This window comes from Corvus cornix, chromosome 4 (genome assembly GCF_000738735.6).
Source record: "Corvus cornix cornix isolate S_Up_H32 chromosome 4, ASM73873v5, whole genome shotgun sequence".
Classification (NCBI taxonomy): domain Eukaryota; kingdom Metazoa; phylum Chordata; class Aves; order Passeriformes; family Corvidae; genus Corvus; species Corvus cornix.
In genome coordinates, this window is record NC_046334.1 from 51,215,364 (window position 1) to 51,234,637 (window position 19,274).

General features: G+C 38.5%; 1 protein-coding gene across 3 annotated transcripts in view; it reads left to right on the forward strand.

Annotated features, from left to right (window-relative positions):
• ARAP2 (ArfGAP with RhoGAP domain, ankyrin repeat and PH domain 2) overlaps positions 1 to 19,274 on the forward strand; it is a 124,960-nt gene that overhangs the window by 98,526 nt on the left and 7,160 nt on the right. For 2 of the 3 annotated variants that reach the window (XM_039551182.1, XM_039551181.1), the window contains 5 exons: positions 1,367 to 1,495; positions 8,375 to 8,514; positions 13,088 to 13,170; positions 14,552 to 14,587; positions 15,068 to 15,131. In XM_039551182.1, the coding sequence (XP_039407116.1) occupies positions 1,367 to 1,495; positions 8,375 to 8,514; positions 13,088 to 13,170; positions 14,552 to 14,587; positions 15,068 to 15,131 (452 nt within the window). Of the gene's footprint in view, positions 1 to 1,366; positions 1,496 to 8,374; positions 8,515 to 13,087; positions 13,171 to 14,551; positions 14,592 to 15,067; positions 15,132 to 19,274 lie in introns of those variants that run through there. The other variant, XM_039551183.1, reaches the window with a different exon arrangement.

Sequence of the window (19,274 nt, forward strand, 5' to 3'; positions counted from 1 at the left end):
CAGGTGTTCTAGAAAATGCATTCTGCTAGACTGTAGTGCTGGACAGTCCCAAAGCAGCTGTTGACATTTCATATTCATCTACCATAGCAGGAGTGAAAAATGAGATTATGGCTGCATACTTTGCCCTTCAGTACTCAAGGGATGTGGCTAGACTGTGTGATCCAACATGACAATGTCACAGAGGTGTCACTTTTCAGGAGCCATACCCAGCTCTTCTCAAGGCCTGACCCACATATATTGGTATGCAAATGGGAACTGAGATCTTTTGGAAAAATCTCTCTTTGGAGATAAAATGACATTTGAACCCACAAAGCCATTGTTAAGGCTTTTGTGGGTTCACGAATTACAGTTGGTGCTCGCTGCTGAGCAGGTGAAAGCCTTCAGGGGTGTGAGTGTGTCCTCCCCCATACACATCAGTGTTGCCTCAGGCTGTGCTGTTCATGTCATACTCAGATTTCTGCTGGATCTGGTAATGCAGATTTAGGTACTACTTGCAAGATTTTTTCTACCTTCATTTGGTATGTGAACTGGGGTTTGTATGGAGTACTGGCTGGACTTTCTTATCACTGCAATTTTTCAGTTCTGTGCTAGGTCCCAGAGTTTCTCTTCTAGGATGGATGATGCCTATCATCCATCCTGGATGTGTGTTTGAGGATCTGAAGTTTTGGAGTGCACACATGCAGTCTAGTCATGCCTTCATCTATTGGTGGTTTAATCTTGCTGCACTTTTAGTACAAGATTGAAATATGCAGGTGCAAGTTTGCAAATTCCCTAATGACAGCAGCAGGGAGAAGACCTAGTAAGACCATGTGCTTCTCCCCTCTGGTAAAAATAACTTAATGAAACCAGGAGTCTGTTTCAGTCTGCTTTGAACAATAGCAGACAGTATAATCCATACCAGTTGGAGGGATTTTTTTTCACTGTGGTCACTCCCAATTCTTTGGCTCTTTCATTGCATAGATTTGGTAGCTATGATGTTTCTTTTGCGTATTCAGCATAGGCCAATACGGCACAGTATAGCTGAAGGCCTCAGCTGTTTGATCATATTTAGACATGCCCTGTAATAGGTCCTAACTTTAGTTTGAAAGCAGTGCTTTAGTGTTTTTACATTAAAAATATAACAATACATTTGGCTACTGCTTGTTTAATTTTATATTCATTACCTGTGCAAATCCTACCAACAAAGGTATTGTCAATGAAGTGCCTAATTGTCTTATTTTAAAAGCAGTGTTCTTCTTCTATAGCTCAAAGTCAATGAGACTTTGTGTACAAGCAAATGTAATTTGTGAGGGCCTCCAATATTGTTGGGTTTTGTCTTCTATTTTAATTCGGGTTTTTTGTGTTTTGTTTCTTCGGCATTTTTTAGAACGTCCTCTGCATTATACAGAGAATGTACTAGAACAAGTTCTTCACTGGAGTTCACTACCAGAGCCTGGCACTGCGTATCTAGTAATAAAGAGATTCCTAACAGCAGACATGATGAATCTCTACAGTGGTATGTAACTTTTTTATTTATTTAGTTATTTTACATAGAGACATGAGGATGGCAGTTGTTTTGTAGCTGTTTCAGTGGAGAAAAGTGTCCCAAAACATCTAAATTACTGCTACTTCATAAAAGTTACAGATTTACAGAGGGTTGTGCTGACTTCCTACAAAACCAGAAATTCTGGATGTTTGTTTCTACAAACTATAAGCTCTTCCATTGGAATATAAAAATGTACAGAAATTCTGCAGTCAGTTCACACTTTGTGAATTTCTGCTGTGAAGCTTGAAACTGCTCTTTTATTTAACATTTGTATATATTTATATAATTATGGTATACTAATAACAATTTGTATTATCTAATTCAATGCCTCCAAACTGCAAAGCTAATTTTACAGAATCACAGAATATTCTGAGTTGGAGGGTGCCCAGAAGGATCATCAAAGTCCAACTCCTGTCCAACTCCAGGACAGCCCCAGGAGTCACACCATGTGCCTGAGAGCATTGTCCAAACGCTTCTTGAACTCTTAGGCTGGTGCTGTGACCACTTCCCTGGGGACCCTGTTCCAGTGCCCAACCAGCCTCTGGGGGAATATTTCCTGAATCCAACCTAAACTTCCCTTACACAACTTTAGACCATTCTCTTATCCTGACACTGGTCACCACAGAGAAAAGATCAATGTTTATTTACCCCTTTGCTTCCCCTCATGAGGAAGTTTTTGACTGCAATGAGGTCTCCCCTCAGTCTCCTCCAGGCTGAACAGACCAAGTGCCCTCAGCCCCTCCTCATACTTGAGGGCTTCCCCTCAAGGCCCTTCACCTTTTTTTTGCCCTCCTTTGAACACTTTCTAACAGCTTTAGATCCTTCTTATACTGTGGTGCCCAAAACTGCACACAATATCCAAGGCAAGGCTGTACCAGCACAGAGCAGAGCGGGACAATCCCCTCCCTTGACTGGCTGGTGATGCTGTGCCTGATGCCCCCCAGGACACGCTTGGCCCTCCTGGCTCCCAGGGCACTGCTGACTCAAATTCAACTTTCTGTTGACCAGGACCCCCAGGTCCTTTTCCACAGTGTTGCTCTCCAGCATCTCATTCCCCAGTCTGTCTGTCCAAGGTTGCCCCATCCCAGGTGACATACTCATTTGAATTACATACTCAAGCAACTGAATAACTTGGAGAATATGTGGCCTTTAAAAGGGAGCTGACACTTAAAATATAGATCAAGTATGTAGTGAAAATATACGGTTTACATGTTGCCCCAGTCTATATTTTCTTTTTTTCCCAAATAATACTGGCTTTAAGTCTCCTATGTAATTTGTAGTATCTGCTTTGCGAGAAATGGAAGTTTAGATGTTCAATAATTATATCCTGTTTTCAAGCAGCTGAAATTCTGTGTGCTATCACTGTATGATGTGTGATCTTAACACATGATGCCTGGTTTAATGTTCATCTTATTTTATTTAATGGCTCATTCAAATATATATATCTTTTCCTCTCTTTCTCATACATGGAAATGTTAATCTTTCCATTCTATATATCTTATCTTGATTTCAAGAAGTAAAACTTATGCTATTTTGCTTATTCTTCTGAAAATAATAGCGTTCTTTCACCATGCTTTATTTCTGTAAAAGCATATTTCACAAATGTAAATGAACCTGAACAAGTGTGCTGTTCATGACTTTTATGGTTGAGTTTCACTTTCTCTAAATGTGTGATAGCAGGTCATGAATAGAGAGAAATGGCCTACTTCATTAAAAGCTTGATATATGAACTCCCATCACCTCACTAGGTATGTGTTGAGGTATAATCAGAAAAGGGAATGGGTCATAAGGATTTTGAGAATCACTGCTGTAAGAAACACATAAGGATCAGGCTAGTGTCAACTTAACAAAATTTAGTAAAGGAGAGATCTACTGCAATTTGCACTCCTTCCTGTCTTCTAGATTTTACATCCATTTATTCTCCCAGCCCATCACAGTAATTGTTTGCATCAGTTCCATTCATTTTGATCTTAATCTAGACACACTGTCCTTTGACTGTTTACATTTATTGATGCTTTTTATATTTGTTTTAAAATAATTAAAACCTTATTAAATAAATTATATTGGTTTTCTCAGTGGTTTGAAAAGGAAAACCTCTGCCATATTGCAGACTTACAGTGTTGATGTCTGCAAACTCCACATGGCAGAGTAATCTTGTGAATCCATCCCTAGATAGTGTCAGAATGAGAAACTATACAGAACGAGGTCATTGGGGAAGGGGTGTTCCCAGTGTTTAGCATACAAGGCACTTATCATTATGGTGGGGCTCTCCATCTCAAAGTGCACAAGAAGTAACTGCTAGCTTGAAGGAAGAAAGGGAGACCTCAATCTTGTCTGTCTTTTGCACTCTATATGTGGATAACTCCTTGTCACTGAGTAATAGGGCTGAGGCCAGATGTCCAACCGCTATGATTTGAAGTATGTTTTTTAACAATGGATTCAGCCTGTACAAATGGGCAACTGGGTGGATGGATGTCCTCCTACTTTGCAGTAAAATTAATAGGACTGTGATCATATAATGTTTATAATTTAATTCCATGAATATTCACTGCTGCCCTGATTTATGTAATAATCTTAAAGACTAAATTATTATATTCCTGACAATTTTTTTTTCTCTTAATATTACCTGAGGGCTTTTTGTTCTCAGCACTTTTCTCCTTTTTCTTCCTGAGTCTTTAATGTTGTTTGAAATAATGTTGGTTCAATAATGAGCCTCATTTCATCTTGGCAATTTATCACAGTCTTCTCTGTCAGTGCAACTTTTCCCATGTTCCTTATTGTAGTGGTTTGGTCCAAGATACTCATTACTGTTTACCTTCTGTGAGATAAGAATTAGGAGAAATGCAAAGCAGGCACCAAACTTGAAAGACTATAAAGAAGTTTATTAACAGACCTAAAAGAAGAAAAAAAAAATCATACCACACCTTCAGAACTCTTCTCCTCCCCCCACCTTCCTCCCTTCTCCCACTGACAATGTAAAAAGACAACCCTTGAGATGTTCAGTCTGTTTACCACTTCCATAATAACCTTGTTCAGTCCATTTAGGAAGAGGAGTCTCTCTGCTCATGCTATGAAAACATTATCACAACGAGACAGCCGCCCACTTCCAAATAACTTTGTTCAGTCCATTTAGGAAGAGGAGTCTCTCTGCTCGCATGTGAGTCCCTTCCCCCAACTTGCAGCTTTTCCCACAACTGCTTTCAAGGGTCCACTCTTGAAGTTTTTGGGGGTACAATTTTAAGGTTGAGCCATTCAGAAACAAAGGTTCTCTTCACCCATCTCTGGGAGCATTTCATCTCTAAGAAATCTCTGGGAGCATCTCTAGGAACTGAGGTTTTCTCCTTTCCCATTTGGAGCAAAAGTCCTCATCGCTTCCATCTCTCCCTGTTCAAATTTCTCATCAAATTACAGCTGCATCAGCATCTGCCTATCTCAGGGCAGGTGCTTTTGCTCACAAGTACAAGCTGAACACTCCACCCCCCATATCTTCATGAAATTACAGCGGGTACTCTGATATATCATAGCTTCACAACAGAATTTCAGCTTTAAGTATCTCCTCTTCCTCTTCCCTAGTTTTTCAGCTCTTCACAGCACTAAAAGGGTTAATCTCACCTAGGCCTTGCAGCTGGAATGTGGCTTATAGCAGTGGAGGGGGGGGGGAGCCGAGCCGCTCCGGCTGCCCACAGCAGGGCTGTGGGAGGGTTCCGCGGGTGGAACAGGGCCCATCGACTCCAGAATGGCCGGGCCCGCTGGCCGCCCCACGGGGCCCGCAGCCACCTCTCCCAGCACCGGAAATGAGAGAGAGCTCTGCCTCAGGGTTTCTATTCTTAAGTGTGTATCACAGAGGTGGTCACAATTTTAAGTGGCTCAAAGAATTGTCCATATTCAAACTGGCCAGCTGGTAGGTTCTGTCAAGTCATAGAGGAAGCTGTAAGCACCCCTTAGCAAGGATATCCCTTCCGGGACTATGCTTTGCTAACCTATGACACTTATACATAGTACATTCTTAATTCTTATACTTGTCCATTTTAAACTACTTTCTTGTGTTCTGCAACTGAGATGAGCTCAGTTGTTTAGAGCAGGTTGCTAGTACCACCAGGGTTGTGAGTTCAATCCCTGTTTGGGGGATTCACTCAAGAGCTGGACTCTATGATCCTGGCGTGTCCCTTCCAACTCAGACTGTTCTGTGATTCTATGATCCAAACCTTGTATTGAGGTCTAGATGTATGTTTTCTCTCATATAGAAATCAACTTTCCTTTTCAAGGAAAAAAGGGTTAGTTTATTTGTATTGATATGTTTCAGTAAATTTGTGGTGAGTTTTCTACTTTATTCCAGATCTTTAGTTACTCATTCCTGACAATTTATTCCATAGCTTTTCATGCTTCTTGCAGGAGTGCTCTTTCAAGTGCTGTTCAGTAGGGCAAAGTGTGCATTGTATTTTGGTGTAAGACGTACTCAGGACAGCTTAATTCTATTTCAAGCCCCTTTTTCTTCTCCTTACGTAAAATTTTATCATATTAAAGTTTTATTTGTTAGAAAACAAAATATTATTTATTTGCTAAATTTACTTTAAAGTGTATGTGTATATATCCTTGAAATTTTTCTAGTACAGTGTTGTATAATTTGAGTGGTACGTATTGATTTCTGAGAGCAGGGGCTATTATTCAGATATTCTTTGAAATGCACACTTTTAAACCATAGATAGATCAATCGTGCGTAGATTAAGTGCACCTACTGCCTAGTTGAAAATTCTAGCAATTTTAGCATGTTTTGTAAAGTTTGTGTCTGAAAAATACATTCTGATTAGGACATATCCTGATTATTTTAGATTTACTTCATGAAATGCTGGCTTCTAAAGAATACAGAATATCATCAGTTTAGAGAATTATTTTTTTTCCTCCTTCAGGCTTTTCTAAGATCTTTGTAAGTCTAAAGTGTTTGACAGATTTGCTGCTATAGGAGTGCTGTAAAGATTAGGATGAGTTCTTGTCACGTTAGGAGCTGTGTGCAGAAATTTAATATCTTTCAGTTTGGTGTAGATGTGGAAGTATCCTGCTACTCTTATTAAGTACCCTGCTACCCTCATTTTGTATGGTTTAAAAAAAAAAAGAAAAAAAATATAAAAGCACTTGTGATTCTGTGGATAAGAATTCATATTCTATTGTGAACATGAAATAAAAATTCTTATTGGCAAAGAGAGACTACATTAGTCTTTTTTTAAGCTGTGCATGTATATTTGCACTTATAAGTGAGGACATCTAAGTAAATTCTGATTTTAATTGTCAAAATGTATTGATTCTGGCTTTAGATTCTTATTTTTTGATATTTTTATCATGTGCTGCTTCTTAATAATAGAATTTTGATATCAGATGTTCAAAGTCTAAGTGGAGTTTTATTGAAAAAATCCAATTGAGTACTTGGGTAAGGATGAGATTTTCAATACACCATATACCCCTTTTACATCACAGTTTTATTTCTTATCCTGAAACTAATATCATATAAAAGCTAGTGGTATCATTCCGTGACGCCTAAACAAGTTGGTTCAGTATTTCCCAAATAAATAAATGACTTATGGGAAGTACCTACACTTAGCTAAAGAAAACAGGTGTTGAAAGCCAACATATGGCATAAGCAGTAGGCTTGTAGTGTTTGGGGATAAAGGAATTACAACCCTGTTAGTCTGGCTCCCGCTTCAAGGTGAAATGGTATTGAGTGGAATAGAGGAGAAGGCTACATCTCCTGTCTTCCTGCTCTATTCTCATGTCTGCGGTCTGCTTCCAGCACTATTTACCTCAGGGAGTAAAGAATTCTTCAGAATTCTGCTGAATTCTTGGTTCTGTCATAAAGTCAGTAGGAATTATTGTCTTTTCCTTTGTTCTTCCTCATTTTAACTATTAAAGTGCCATTTTAGTTTAAGTTTCAGTTTATATGCATGAGTCATAGCAGCATGGCAATGACTGTAATTAGTGGTCAGAAGTTTTTTCTGGGCAAGTGTACTTACTGGGATAAGCTGATAAAGTAGTGAAAAAATGTATGTATATTGAGCAGAATAGGAAACCTAAAAATGCCTAGAAATGGTGGTGCAGTAGTTTATATGTACTAGTAATACTTCTTTGAATTATTTTATTTAGGATTTTAAATTGCTGAGAATGTACTGAGAAATCTAGTCCTTAACACTAAAAGCCTTTGATAGCTCGGGTATTCTTCTTTTTTAAATAAGAACTTCCTCAGAACAAAGTTACATAAAGCTTTATAAAGCTGACTGCAATATTACTGTTTGGTTTTGTGTGAGGTGGTGTTTTGTTTGAGTTTTTTATTAATTTTACCGAATATATGTGAGTTTGTGTGTATTTTAACACAAATAAAAAAATCCAGACAGACTCATGACAAAATGAGATCTTTATTGAAATGTTTTGCCTCTCTTAAGCATAGAAATTAAAAGTATCCATGTCATACTCTTGGGCTTAATGGCACATTCTATGCTGCAAACATTCTTTGAATTAAAGTTTGTTGGTAGATTCTTTCCATGTTATCATAGAAGTGAAACAGAGAAGACTTTTTTCCCCACCAGTAATTAAAATAATAATTGTGTGTATGATTAAGAATGCCTTTCTTATGAATATGTAATATATATTAATATAGAATATGTATTGAAATGTGATACATAGTTTATATATATGTGTATACATATATAATATAATTAATTTCATTATTTTTATACATATATGTAGCATAATACCAAATTAACTTTACCAATGTAATTTTAGTTTTTTTGATAAACAATAATACTTAAGAACTAGGAACTTCTGCTGTTGTAATTCTAACAAAATGCTTTTTTTTCTTGGTAGAGAAAAATGAGAAAGGTAGCGTGAAAGCAGGCAATCTCAAGTACAAGGAGGAACCATCAAAACTGCTGTCTGGAAACAAATTTCAAGACCGTTATTTTGTGTTACGGGAAGGAAACTTGCTTCTTTATAAGGATATGAAGGTACAGCAGACAAACTCTCCACCAAACTCTGAATTAAGCTTTCTTTTTTGTATGAGAAAGAAAAGGAAGGCAAACAGATCAACATTTCTCATATAAAATGGCAACTTCTAGATTCTGGGGTTGAAGTATAAGATTTTTGTCTTCCTGTTTCATAAGTGTGTTAGTAAAAGGAATTTGTGTGTGTTTGTCATTTAGCTATTGTAGTTACACATTACTATAAGCTTTAAAAATTCAAAATATAAAAGTGCTTGGGGCTTTGTGTTGCCCCTAAATGATTTGAAAACCTGCTGTAGAGAGCTGTAGGAGAAGTACTATGGAACTTAAATGAGTGCATGCTATTTTTTTCTTGTTATTTCACACAAAGCCCTTAAAAATTGTAAGCAACAGGGTTCTTACACCTACAAGTCTCATGATAGAAGAGATTATAGGAAACAATAACTCTCAATACACTGGCAGAATCTTTCCCTGCTTCCCACCAACAGTTTTCAGATGTATTCTCAGTCCTCTAAAAACTAGTATTGATAATTAGGTTAGATATACCTCAGAGTTCCACAGAAGTGAATTTAGTCATGATAATAGCAGGAAGGGTTCAGTTTTAAATATTTCATGGGAGTTTTCTTAAAACAGTGGGTTTGAGTGTATGCAGCTTGTGTTTAAGTATAAAGCCAAATAATATTAATCATGAACTATGTTTTCATTTTAGTTCCAATAATTTCTGGTTTAAAAAAAAAAAATCAACGTTTCAAGTGCTTTTATTTTTGCTGAATGTTGTTTTTTTCCATCTAACAAATACAGATGTATATTGCAGACCTTCGTAAAGTACTTTTTTTAAGAATATCCCTTGCTCACTTAAGCTAATGCACTGTGTCTTCTTGTGAAGCTGTGGATACAATCTTAATTAGAATGACCCCAGAATGTCAAAAATAGTGTCTTATAATTTAGTGCTAAAACTCAAATTGGCACAGATGTGAGAATAAATTAATATGCCCATAAAACCTTAATTAGTATCTTGGAAAGAATTTATGACAGGATTGTTATACCACTTTATAATCTCTTTTTTTAAGCCATTCTAATTTATAAAACATTGAATTCCCCAACTCAGGAGGCGCTTAGAACACTTACTTTTAAATGGCTTTACATTTCTTGTTTTTTTTAAAAAAGCAAATGGCAATACCATTTTTTGATCAAATAGTATATATGAGTTTGTTTTACTTTCTTTTGAGAGATATTAATCATGAATAATCTTGGTTTAATTTTAGTCATATTTAGAAGTGAATAGTAGGAAAACTTGACATTGCAGATGGAAAATTGTAGTTAATAAGACCACATGTACTAATTAATTTATAAATTCTCATTAACAGCAAATTAACTTTGTACATGCAGGTGGATACATTCTGTTCAGTGTTTCTCTTGTTCAAGAGCAATTATCAAAAACATTGAAAGTTTCTCTGAATACTGTATGTTAAATTACTATACTGTGCTAATTGACAGAAATAATTTACCCCTTTAATGTTCTGTTGCTAAGAGATAAGCTCACAGACAGACAAATGGCTCCCTCAAGGTGCATTATAGTGAGAAGTGTGCAGTTGTTTAACTTAATAGTATGTTCTGCAGGGGTATTTCTTCATCCTGACAGTACCCTTCTTTTGAGTAGGAAATTACACACGAGTACCAACCATAAAACTGTTGTGTGTTTTGTTGTTTTAAGTTTTCTTAAATGTGTCTCTTTTTCCATACTCTGGAGTGTTAGAAATTGAAAGCTGCAGAGTGGGAAATTGAGAATCCAGAGACAGTAAACACTAGGGAGTAGCTTTGTGTTCTGGAATTATAAGATTTGTTAAGTTGTTTGGTGTATTTTTTTCTAAATTGAAAGCTAAAACACTTGACCTAAAAGTACTAAAGTACTTTTGTGTAGTGTTGTGTTAAATATTAGTTTTGCTCTGTAGTAGTGTGCATGAGAACTTTATTGTTTCCTTTCTGCACTTCATCTTCCAGGCACATTCAGTTCTCGCACACAGTGTGGGTGTATGTCTGTTGTAGATTGCCTAAAGATAGTTTGTTCAAGAAGGAGCAAGGACGAAACCTCAGGGCATTTCTGGTCCAACTTCCTGTGCACAGCAGGGATAGCAGCCAAGGTCGGGACATGTTGTGCACGGCTTTAATCAGTTAAGTCTCAAAAAACCCTGAGGATGAAGATTGCACAACCTTTCTGGGTAGCCTGTTGCCATACATGACTGTCCTCATGGGGGGAAGTTTGTCTGTCCTTAGATGGAGTCTTTTCACATTATGGAGCGCCTCACTCAGTCTCCTTGGTAACTTCCCCTTAGGTGCAGGGCGCCTGCTGTTAGGTCAGCTTCTCCTCACAGGGCAAGTGCTCCAGCCCCCAGCTGGCTTGGTGGGCTCCTGCTGAACCCTCTCCAGATTATTGATTCTCTTTTTTCTCTCAAGGAGTCAAAAGATGCAGTCACACAGTAATGAGGAAAGGAAGAGAATCACTCTCCTCCACCTACTCATTGTGCTTCTGCTAACTCAGGAAAAGGAGACCAACTTTGCTGTCAGGATGCACTGCTGGTTTATGCCCAGCTTGGCACCTACCAGCAGGCTCAGGTCTCTATCTGCAGAACTGACTCCCAATCTGTGTCAATTAAGGGGTTTTTTTCCTTCACTGTGCAAGAGTTATATTTTTATCATTGTTAAATTTCATGAGATTCCTGTTGTCCCATTTCTTTGTCCTGTATAGGTTCCTCTTAAAGTCCCAATACTGGTGTCCTCCAGAAACCGGGTGGATTCCTTCTGTCTCAATGGGCTGCCCTTTCTGAAGATACCAGGAAGAACAAAGCCCTACCCTCCCCATCCCCTGTCCCATAGTAGTCAGGATATGTTATCCAGAGACTTCTGTGGGTTGTTCGAAGACTTCATTTGCTTTTTTTTCACCCTGATTTAGCGGCCCCAGTGGCCTAATGGATGAGGGACTGGCTAAACTAAGGATTGTGGGTTCGAGTCAGTCAGCACAGCTTCACCAAGGGCAAGTCTTGCCTGGCCAACCTAGTGGCCTTCTATGATAAATTGACTATGTCAGTGGACAAGGGAAGAGTTGCAGCTGCCATTTACCTGAAATTCTGTAAAGCCTTTGACATGGTCCCCCACAATATTCTTTTCTCTAAATTGGAGAGGGATGGAATTGATGAGTGGACTGTTAGATGGATAAGAAAGTGGTTGAACGGTCACATCCAGAGGGTAGTGGTCAACAGCTCAGAGTCCTGATGAAGATCAATGACAAGTGGTGTCCCTCAGAGGTCCTTACTGGGACTAGTGCTACTAATTATATTTATTAATGACAGAAAAAGGGACTGAGTGCACCTTCAGCGAATTTGCAGATGACACCAAGCTTAGTAGTGTGGTTGACACACCTGGAGGACAGAATGCCATCCAGAAGGGCCTGGACAAGCCCTACAAGTGGGCCATGGGAATCTCAGAAGGTTTAACAAGATCAAGGTGCTGCACCGCAGTTGGGGCAACTCATGATATTAACACAGGCTGGGGGATAAACAGGTCAAGAGAAGCCTGGCCAAGAAGGACTTGGGGATTCCAGTGGATGAGAGGCTGGACATGACCCCACCATGTGCACTCACAGCCCAGAAAGCCAAACGTGTCCTGGGCTGCATCCAGAGCACCGTGGGCAGCAGGGCCAGGGAGGGGATTCTGCCCCTCTGCTCTGCTCTGGTGAGACCCCACCTGCAGTGCTGCATCCAGCTCTGGGGTCCCAGCACAGGAAGGACATGGAACTGTTGGAGCAAGTCCAAGGGAGGCCACCAAGATGATTAGAGGGACGGAGGACCTCATCTATGAAAGAAGACTGGGAGAACTGGGTTTGTTCAGCCTGGAAAAGAGAAGGCTTAGGGAAAACCTGTTTGTGGCCTTCTAGTACCTGAAAGGAGCCGACAAGAAAACTGGAGAGCATGTAGCAACAGGACAACAGGGAATGCCTTCAAACTGAGAGTAGGTTTAGATGGGATATTAGGAAAAAATTCTTTGAGGGTACTGAGGCACTGGAACAGGTTGCCCAGAAAAGCTGTGGATGCCCCTTCCCTGCAAGTCTTCAAGGCCAGGCTGGATGGGGCTCTCAGCAACCTGGTCTAGTAAAAGCTGTTCCTGTCCATGGCATGGAGGTTGGAACTACATAATCTTTAAAGTCCCTTCTAACCCAAACCATTCTATGATCTGAAGAAAATTCTCACCATTCCATGGGAGAGGTTCTTTGACAGAGGGCAATCCCACTTCCTATCTTCCCTGTCTCTCTTGAAGAGTTTCATCTATAGCCCCACATCTTCATTATTCTAATTGTGTTACAGTTTTATGATTTCATGTGAACCTTAAGTTCTTAATTAGTCTGCTTCCAGTAACAGTGATTGGTACACTTCGTTAATGGCCAAGAAAGAGACAAAATAATTTAATGATGTGCTAGAAAAGAGGTGTGCGCTCCATGAAAGAAACTGAGCTGTGAAGTCAGTCATGTGGCATTTTCTCTTTGGCACATTCCTGGTACAATAATTAGAATCTACTTTATTTGCAGGCTAGCAAACCTGAAAAAGTGTTGCCTGTCAATTCTCTGAAGCTTTATCTTGGAGTGAAAAAGAAAATGAAGCCACCAACAAAGTAAGAATAGAAAAGAAAATAAACACTGTGTAAAAAGTATTGTAGTATCATCAAAAAAGGGTAGCATAGAACATTGTGGAAAAAGGAAAAGTCAAGAAGCCAATAGCAGTATGCTGAATTAAATTATCCCCTGTAATATTATTTGTTCTGTTCTTATATCTGTTTTCATGTTCCATGTTAACTAATCTGTGCTAGGAAATTACTTTATTGATTGGCTTTCTGTAATCTAAAGTGCATTTATTATCTCTTGTGAATATGTTTGTTCCTAGCTCACTTAGTTTTGTGGTATATGTCCTGCATGTCATTAGTACACACACTTTCCTTGCACCAAGTAAAAAGAGAGAAGAGAAAACCAGCTACTCATGGCCCTTAGTGGCAGTTCCTGTTGTTCAGCAGAGGATTTTCCTTTTTCAGGATCTTTGTTATTTTGATGTTTCTGCTAGCTGAAGACTACAGTGCCCTTTACAAACATCAGTGACTATCTCTCAGGAAAAGAGCAGTGAAAAATGACACCTGTTTTTCTCAGATGTTTCCAGTTCTTGTTCAGTCAAAGCTTTGAGATACTGAGACAATGCACATAGGATCTTCTCCCAGAGGGAGTCTAGGTTGGCTGTAGCCTTTAAACAGATCTGCTTGATCTTTTCCTTTACAGTTGCCAAATCAAAACACCCCAAAAAGGTCTGTGAATTTCAAAGCTTAGCCATGTTAAAAAAAAGTTGTTGGCTTTTTTGTATTTTTTTTTTTTTTAATTCAAGTGCAGAATGAGTAGGAGATTAGTCCAAAATAGGAGTAAAGAGATAATGTAAATGAGTCTTTGCAGGTTTTTTTTTTTTTTTTACGTTGAGGTTTCTTTTTAGTCTACTTTTAAAAGTAGAGCTTACCAAGTCTCTTCTGGATCTGCAGAATTGTCTGTTTCACCTCAGAGGCTTCATTGTGCACCCACTCCCATTTTGTTTCCCTTGCAATTATTAAATCATGTGATTCCTTTTGTTTATAGTACAAGCATAGCTCTCTTCTCTCTATGACTTCCACACTGTAGTGGACTCTTTACCAGGCAGTTTTATTTCCAGCAACTTTTAGAAGGCACAGCCACAGTAAAAATGGGGCAAGTAGTCAGCCATCATCTGCAGTGCTTTGCAATAACCCTTTGTCTAGAACAGAAAGTTCATTACCTGTGAATCAATTGTGAGAAAATGAGCAAAATCTATCCTCAAACCCACAACTTTATTCTGGATTTGCAGTACACGTTTAGACTTTGCAGCTTAATTTTATTTTTTTCAGATAAAAGAACTATATAAACATAATTAATCTCTGAGGTTTGAGGAATATGTCCCCACCTTGAGTTTATGGAACTAATTTTTGAAAATCATCTTTCTTTCAGCTGGGGACTTGCAGTATTTTCTGAAAAGCACCAGTGGTAGGTAAACATGAAACACATGCTTTGTTTAACTTCACTGTCTAATATTTGTTGAAATATTCAATTGCAAAACAAGATTGTTTGAAAACTTATGGGCATTATTTTGCTTGCACGTTGAATTTAATTTTTGTGTTTTTAAGTAAATAAACTTTTAAAATTGATATGTTTGGTTCATCTTTTGTGTTTAGGTGTCTGGCTTACTTCTGTGGCCAGAAAGCAAACAGTCATAAAGTTAAAATGATAGATTTTAATCCTATGCACGTGCTTGAAATGAGGCACAGGCATTGTCTTCAGTGTAGGTAAAGTGATAATTTGAAGTATTTATATATGCCTGTTTTTTCTGGGAGTGTTAATAATAAATATAGACAGCGTGAATGAATGTAGCACTATTTGAAGTAGTTTAGAAGACTATTCTTTGATATGTTTAACTGTAACAGGAGTCTCCATTGTTTTTCATATTAATTATGTATTGTGTTCCAGGTATATATGTTGTGATGGGCAGGATGTGCAGATGGAGTGGATGATCAGCATTTTTATGGCACAGGTACTAATCTAATCAAAAAACGTAACTTATTCTGCTATTATGAAAATGCCATTGAATATGTATATGTTATATATAAGGTTCGTTGCCAAAGTTTCTGGAATACTTCATGCACTAAAAATGCCAAAAGATGGGTCTTAGTCCATGAAGACTATGAATGCTTTGAGAGCGAGTGAGAAGAACATTAGATTCTGGAATCATCTCCCCACCCCACCCTGCTGTGTTGTAGAGAAGCTGAGTAAAGAAGGACAATTATTTCCTTCGCAGACAGCTCTTTTGGGTGAAATTCTGGCCATTGACCTAAAGGGGGTGTCTGTGTGCCACAATACCTGAGTGCTATTGCTCTGCTCACTGGGTTGGATGCTGCTAAAGTAGTCTTGAAACAAGGGTGGCATGTTTAAAGGCACAGTGGTGTGAACTAGCCCTCTTGAAGAGCTGTGCCAATATGGCTTTATTTCTCTGGTATCCATGTTAGCTTAGTTAACACTGATAATTCATTGTGTTGGGTAGGCTTTATCTTAAATTAAGTACTCTTCTGCTTGCTATGGGATTGTAGGGAGGGTATATGTTTGAGTGACATATAACACGTTCTTGGAAATGGAGTTTAATATTTACACAGGAGAAGTGGAAGTAAGTGAGATGGGAAGAATTCAGATTGACAGGAGACTGGAACGTAGTTTAAGGTTTTAACAGGATTTTGTATCTGTCTCAGATTTTTCTTGTCTTTTCCATGACGTTCAAGGAGCTTTGCAGGATATCACTGTGAATAAACATTGCTAGATTTATGATTACCTGGGAGCTTTGAGTTGCATAACATGGGCTGAGCACAGACTTCTTAGAGGCTTTCTGAAACAGAATCTGACTTTCATAGATAGTAGTGCTAGAAGTATAATGCATGCCTTGAAACTAAGACTTCCAAATTCTCGTCTTATTCAGCTCCCCTAACTGAAATAGCTATTGTTGTTTCTATGGAAACATCTGGCATACATCTCATGGGTGTAACATGAGCAGTGTCACAGCAAATAGGCTCAGAGGTTATTGATACAGGAAACTTGGAAGTAACTCATGCAAGCTTGGTAACTGTTGAAGTCCTTTTGACATAAAATCACAGTAAAGGACAGTCTGTTAGAATTCTGCTCAGGCAGATGTAGAATGTTCATTTGACAATATAGATGAAAAACTGGGAGCCATTGCTCAATGTCCAGGATAATTTTTTCTAACAGAGAAAGAAAAAAAATTTCATGTGCATTAAAAAAAAAATTGCTATGAATTCATGCTATTATTTTAAAGTCTTTATTCCAATGAATGAATAGTGCAATGAATTAGCAATACTACATTGAAAGGGTTTTTTGACTTGGCTTTGTTTTTTGTGGAAATTGTTGATTATTTCTTTTTACTGGCATTCTGTACATCAGTAAAATTGTCAGTCTATAAACTACATGAAAAATGATGTGCTAATGATGCAGATTTAGTGTTTTGTTCTTATTGCAACCTACTACTTTGTTACAGAGAAAATCTCCTTAAGAATGCAATGCCTCATAGTGGTAAAACTTTCTAAAAGATCTCTAAAAAGTTCTGTATCATACAGCAGCAGACAATTATTACCACATTATCCCATTTCTAAACCAGAAAACTGTAAATGTCAACTGAGGTTATTTCTAGTTATAATTTTCAAGTTGAGACCATCTTTAGGGAAGTCAGCTTGGTATTTTACCTTATATGTTGTCGCTGTATTTGAACACGTTAGAGAGACTTCACACAGCACATTTTCTTTGTCAGTGGAATAACTTAGATTGGAAATTGAAAAATACTGTAAAATCAGTTTTGAAGTATTAAGACATTGACATTTAATCATCTTGTGCAATTAAGAGGGACATAAACCAATATTGCTGTGTTCCTGAGTGCTTGAACAGAGTAAGGCTTTATTAGTAATTAATATCAGTCAGATAGTAGTACTATTGTTATTTTTGTCCTGTTTTCTGATAATGCTTTCTCCTGTAAGTAGTGCAGAGTATATAAATAGCAAAGTGTAGGTACTGCTGTAATCTAGTGATAAGAGTACTTTCGATACAGGTGATCAAGTTAACCCAGAGGTTATTAATCTTCTGTTCCAAGCTGGTAAATACTAATTGTTTGAAGTAGGACCAATGTTTCTTTCAAGATCTATGCAAAACCATCCTGAAAAGCATGGCTGAAACTTGATTCTTGAATTCTATAGTAGTTCTATATGAAATCTCTTAAGAGCATGCATAGCATACAGTTGGAAGTAATTAATTGGTGTGAAGATGGACACAATAGTATTCTTTCAGTTTCCTTGCCTTTGATCAGCTGGAGGCACATTATACTACCATGAGGTGCAGTTGAACAGAGGGGTCAAAACTATGAATAAATACATTTTTTATGTGGCCTAATACGTTGCTAGTATTTCTGATATACTTTCTCGGAGTTCTATTTTAAGAAATGTTACAGGCACAAAAGGGAAATCAGGGTGCTTAACTGACAGGGATGGTTTCCTTAGGCTTGCTGGGAATTAAGGCAGACAGTTTTCTTCAGAAGCTGATTAAAGTTTCTCCATTGCTTTCTGGATTACGTTTGCTTGTTGTATCTTGATCCACAATAAACTGATTTTGGTTGGCAAGAGCTGCTCTTTCAGATAATACCTTCTCATTTCATTTGAAGAAAATGTTTTTAGTGGTCACTGGAGAGAACTCTTATCACAGACTTTTGTGTCACCCTCGTCAGTACCATCTGTGAGAATTTTTTACTCTATCAGGATGTGAGTCTGTAAAATACTTTTTCTAAATTTGGAACTGGGACTTCCAATTTTTATTCTGCCATCATGGCTTTATAATGGTAATGCTGTTTTTACTTGCAGACCACCTGCAAATATGATCATAGCTCCACATCTGTTTTTTTAAATATAGTCTTGAAGAGACTGCTTCATGGTTTTGCAGTCCTGGCTTGCCGGTTTCCTGCAAAGTTGTGCCGATTTAGCTGTAGGCCTTGGACATCCTCTGTGATTCACAGAATCTCATGTTGATGATTTTTCAGTAAAATAGTATTATAATACCTTGTCCTCAAATTTGTCTTTCTGGTTTCCATTAACATTACCTGAAGACTGTGAGCTCATGTGCTCAGATTCGAAATATTCAGTAAGTAATTTATGGTTTTTTACTTCCCTTCTCTTCCCAGGCTTGTTTTTCACTCAGAGTGAAACTTCGCATTTCAGCCCAAGACTGACCTATTTCAGTTGAGCTAAAGCAAAGACTTCTATTGAAACCAGATCTGCATGTTTGTAGATTGCATTTTGGATAATGCATGTTGTTATCATAGGTTAAACAATTATTTTCTCTAAAGTATTAATATAATTTTTCACAAAATCGCAGAATCAATTAGTTTGGAAAGGACCTTTGAGATCATTGAGTTAAACCTATGACCTAACACCACCTTGTCAACCAGACCATGGCGCTGAGTGCCACACGTAGTCTTTTCTTAAACACCTTCAGGGATGGTGACTGGTGACATTCCAATGTCTAATCAACCTTTTTGCGAAGAAACTCTTCCTAATATCCAACCTAAACCTCCCCCAGTGCAGTTTAAGACTATTTCCTCTCATCCTGTCACTTGTTACCTGGGAGAAGAAGCCCATCCCCACCTGACTACACCCCCCTCTCAGGCAATTGTACAGACCAATCTGTTCCCCTCTGAGCCTCTTTTTCTCCAGGCTAAACAACCCCTGATCCCTCAGCTGCTTCTCATAAGCCTCATAAGCCCCATTCCCCTTCTCTGGACACACTCCAGCACTTCAATGTCTTTCTTGAAGTGAGGGGCCCAGAACTGGGCCCAGAACTTGAAATGTGGCCTCATCAGTGCTGGGTACAGGGGGACAATCCCTGCCCTGGTCCTGCTGGCCACACTATTGCTGACACAAGCCTTTGGCCTTTGGCCTTCTTAGCCACTTGGGCACATTCTTGCTCATGTTCAGCAGGCGTGGACCAGCACTGCCAGGTACTTTTCCACTGGGCCACATTTGAGTCAGTCTGCCCCAGCCTGTAATGCTGCCTGGGCTTGTTGTGGCCCCAGTGCAGGACCCTGCACTTTGGTCTTGAACCTCAACAAGAAACACATTTTGAAACACTTGTGTGT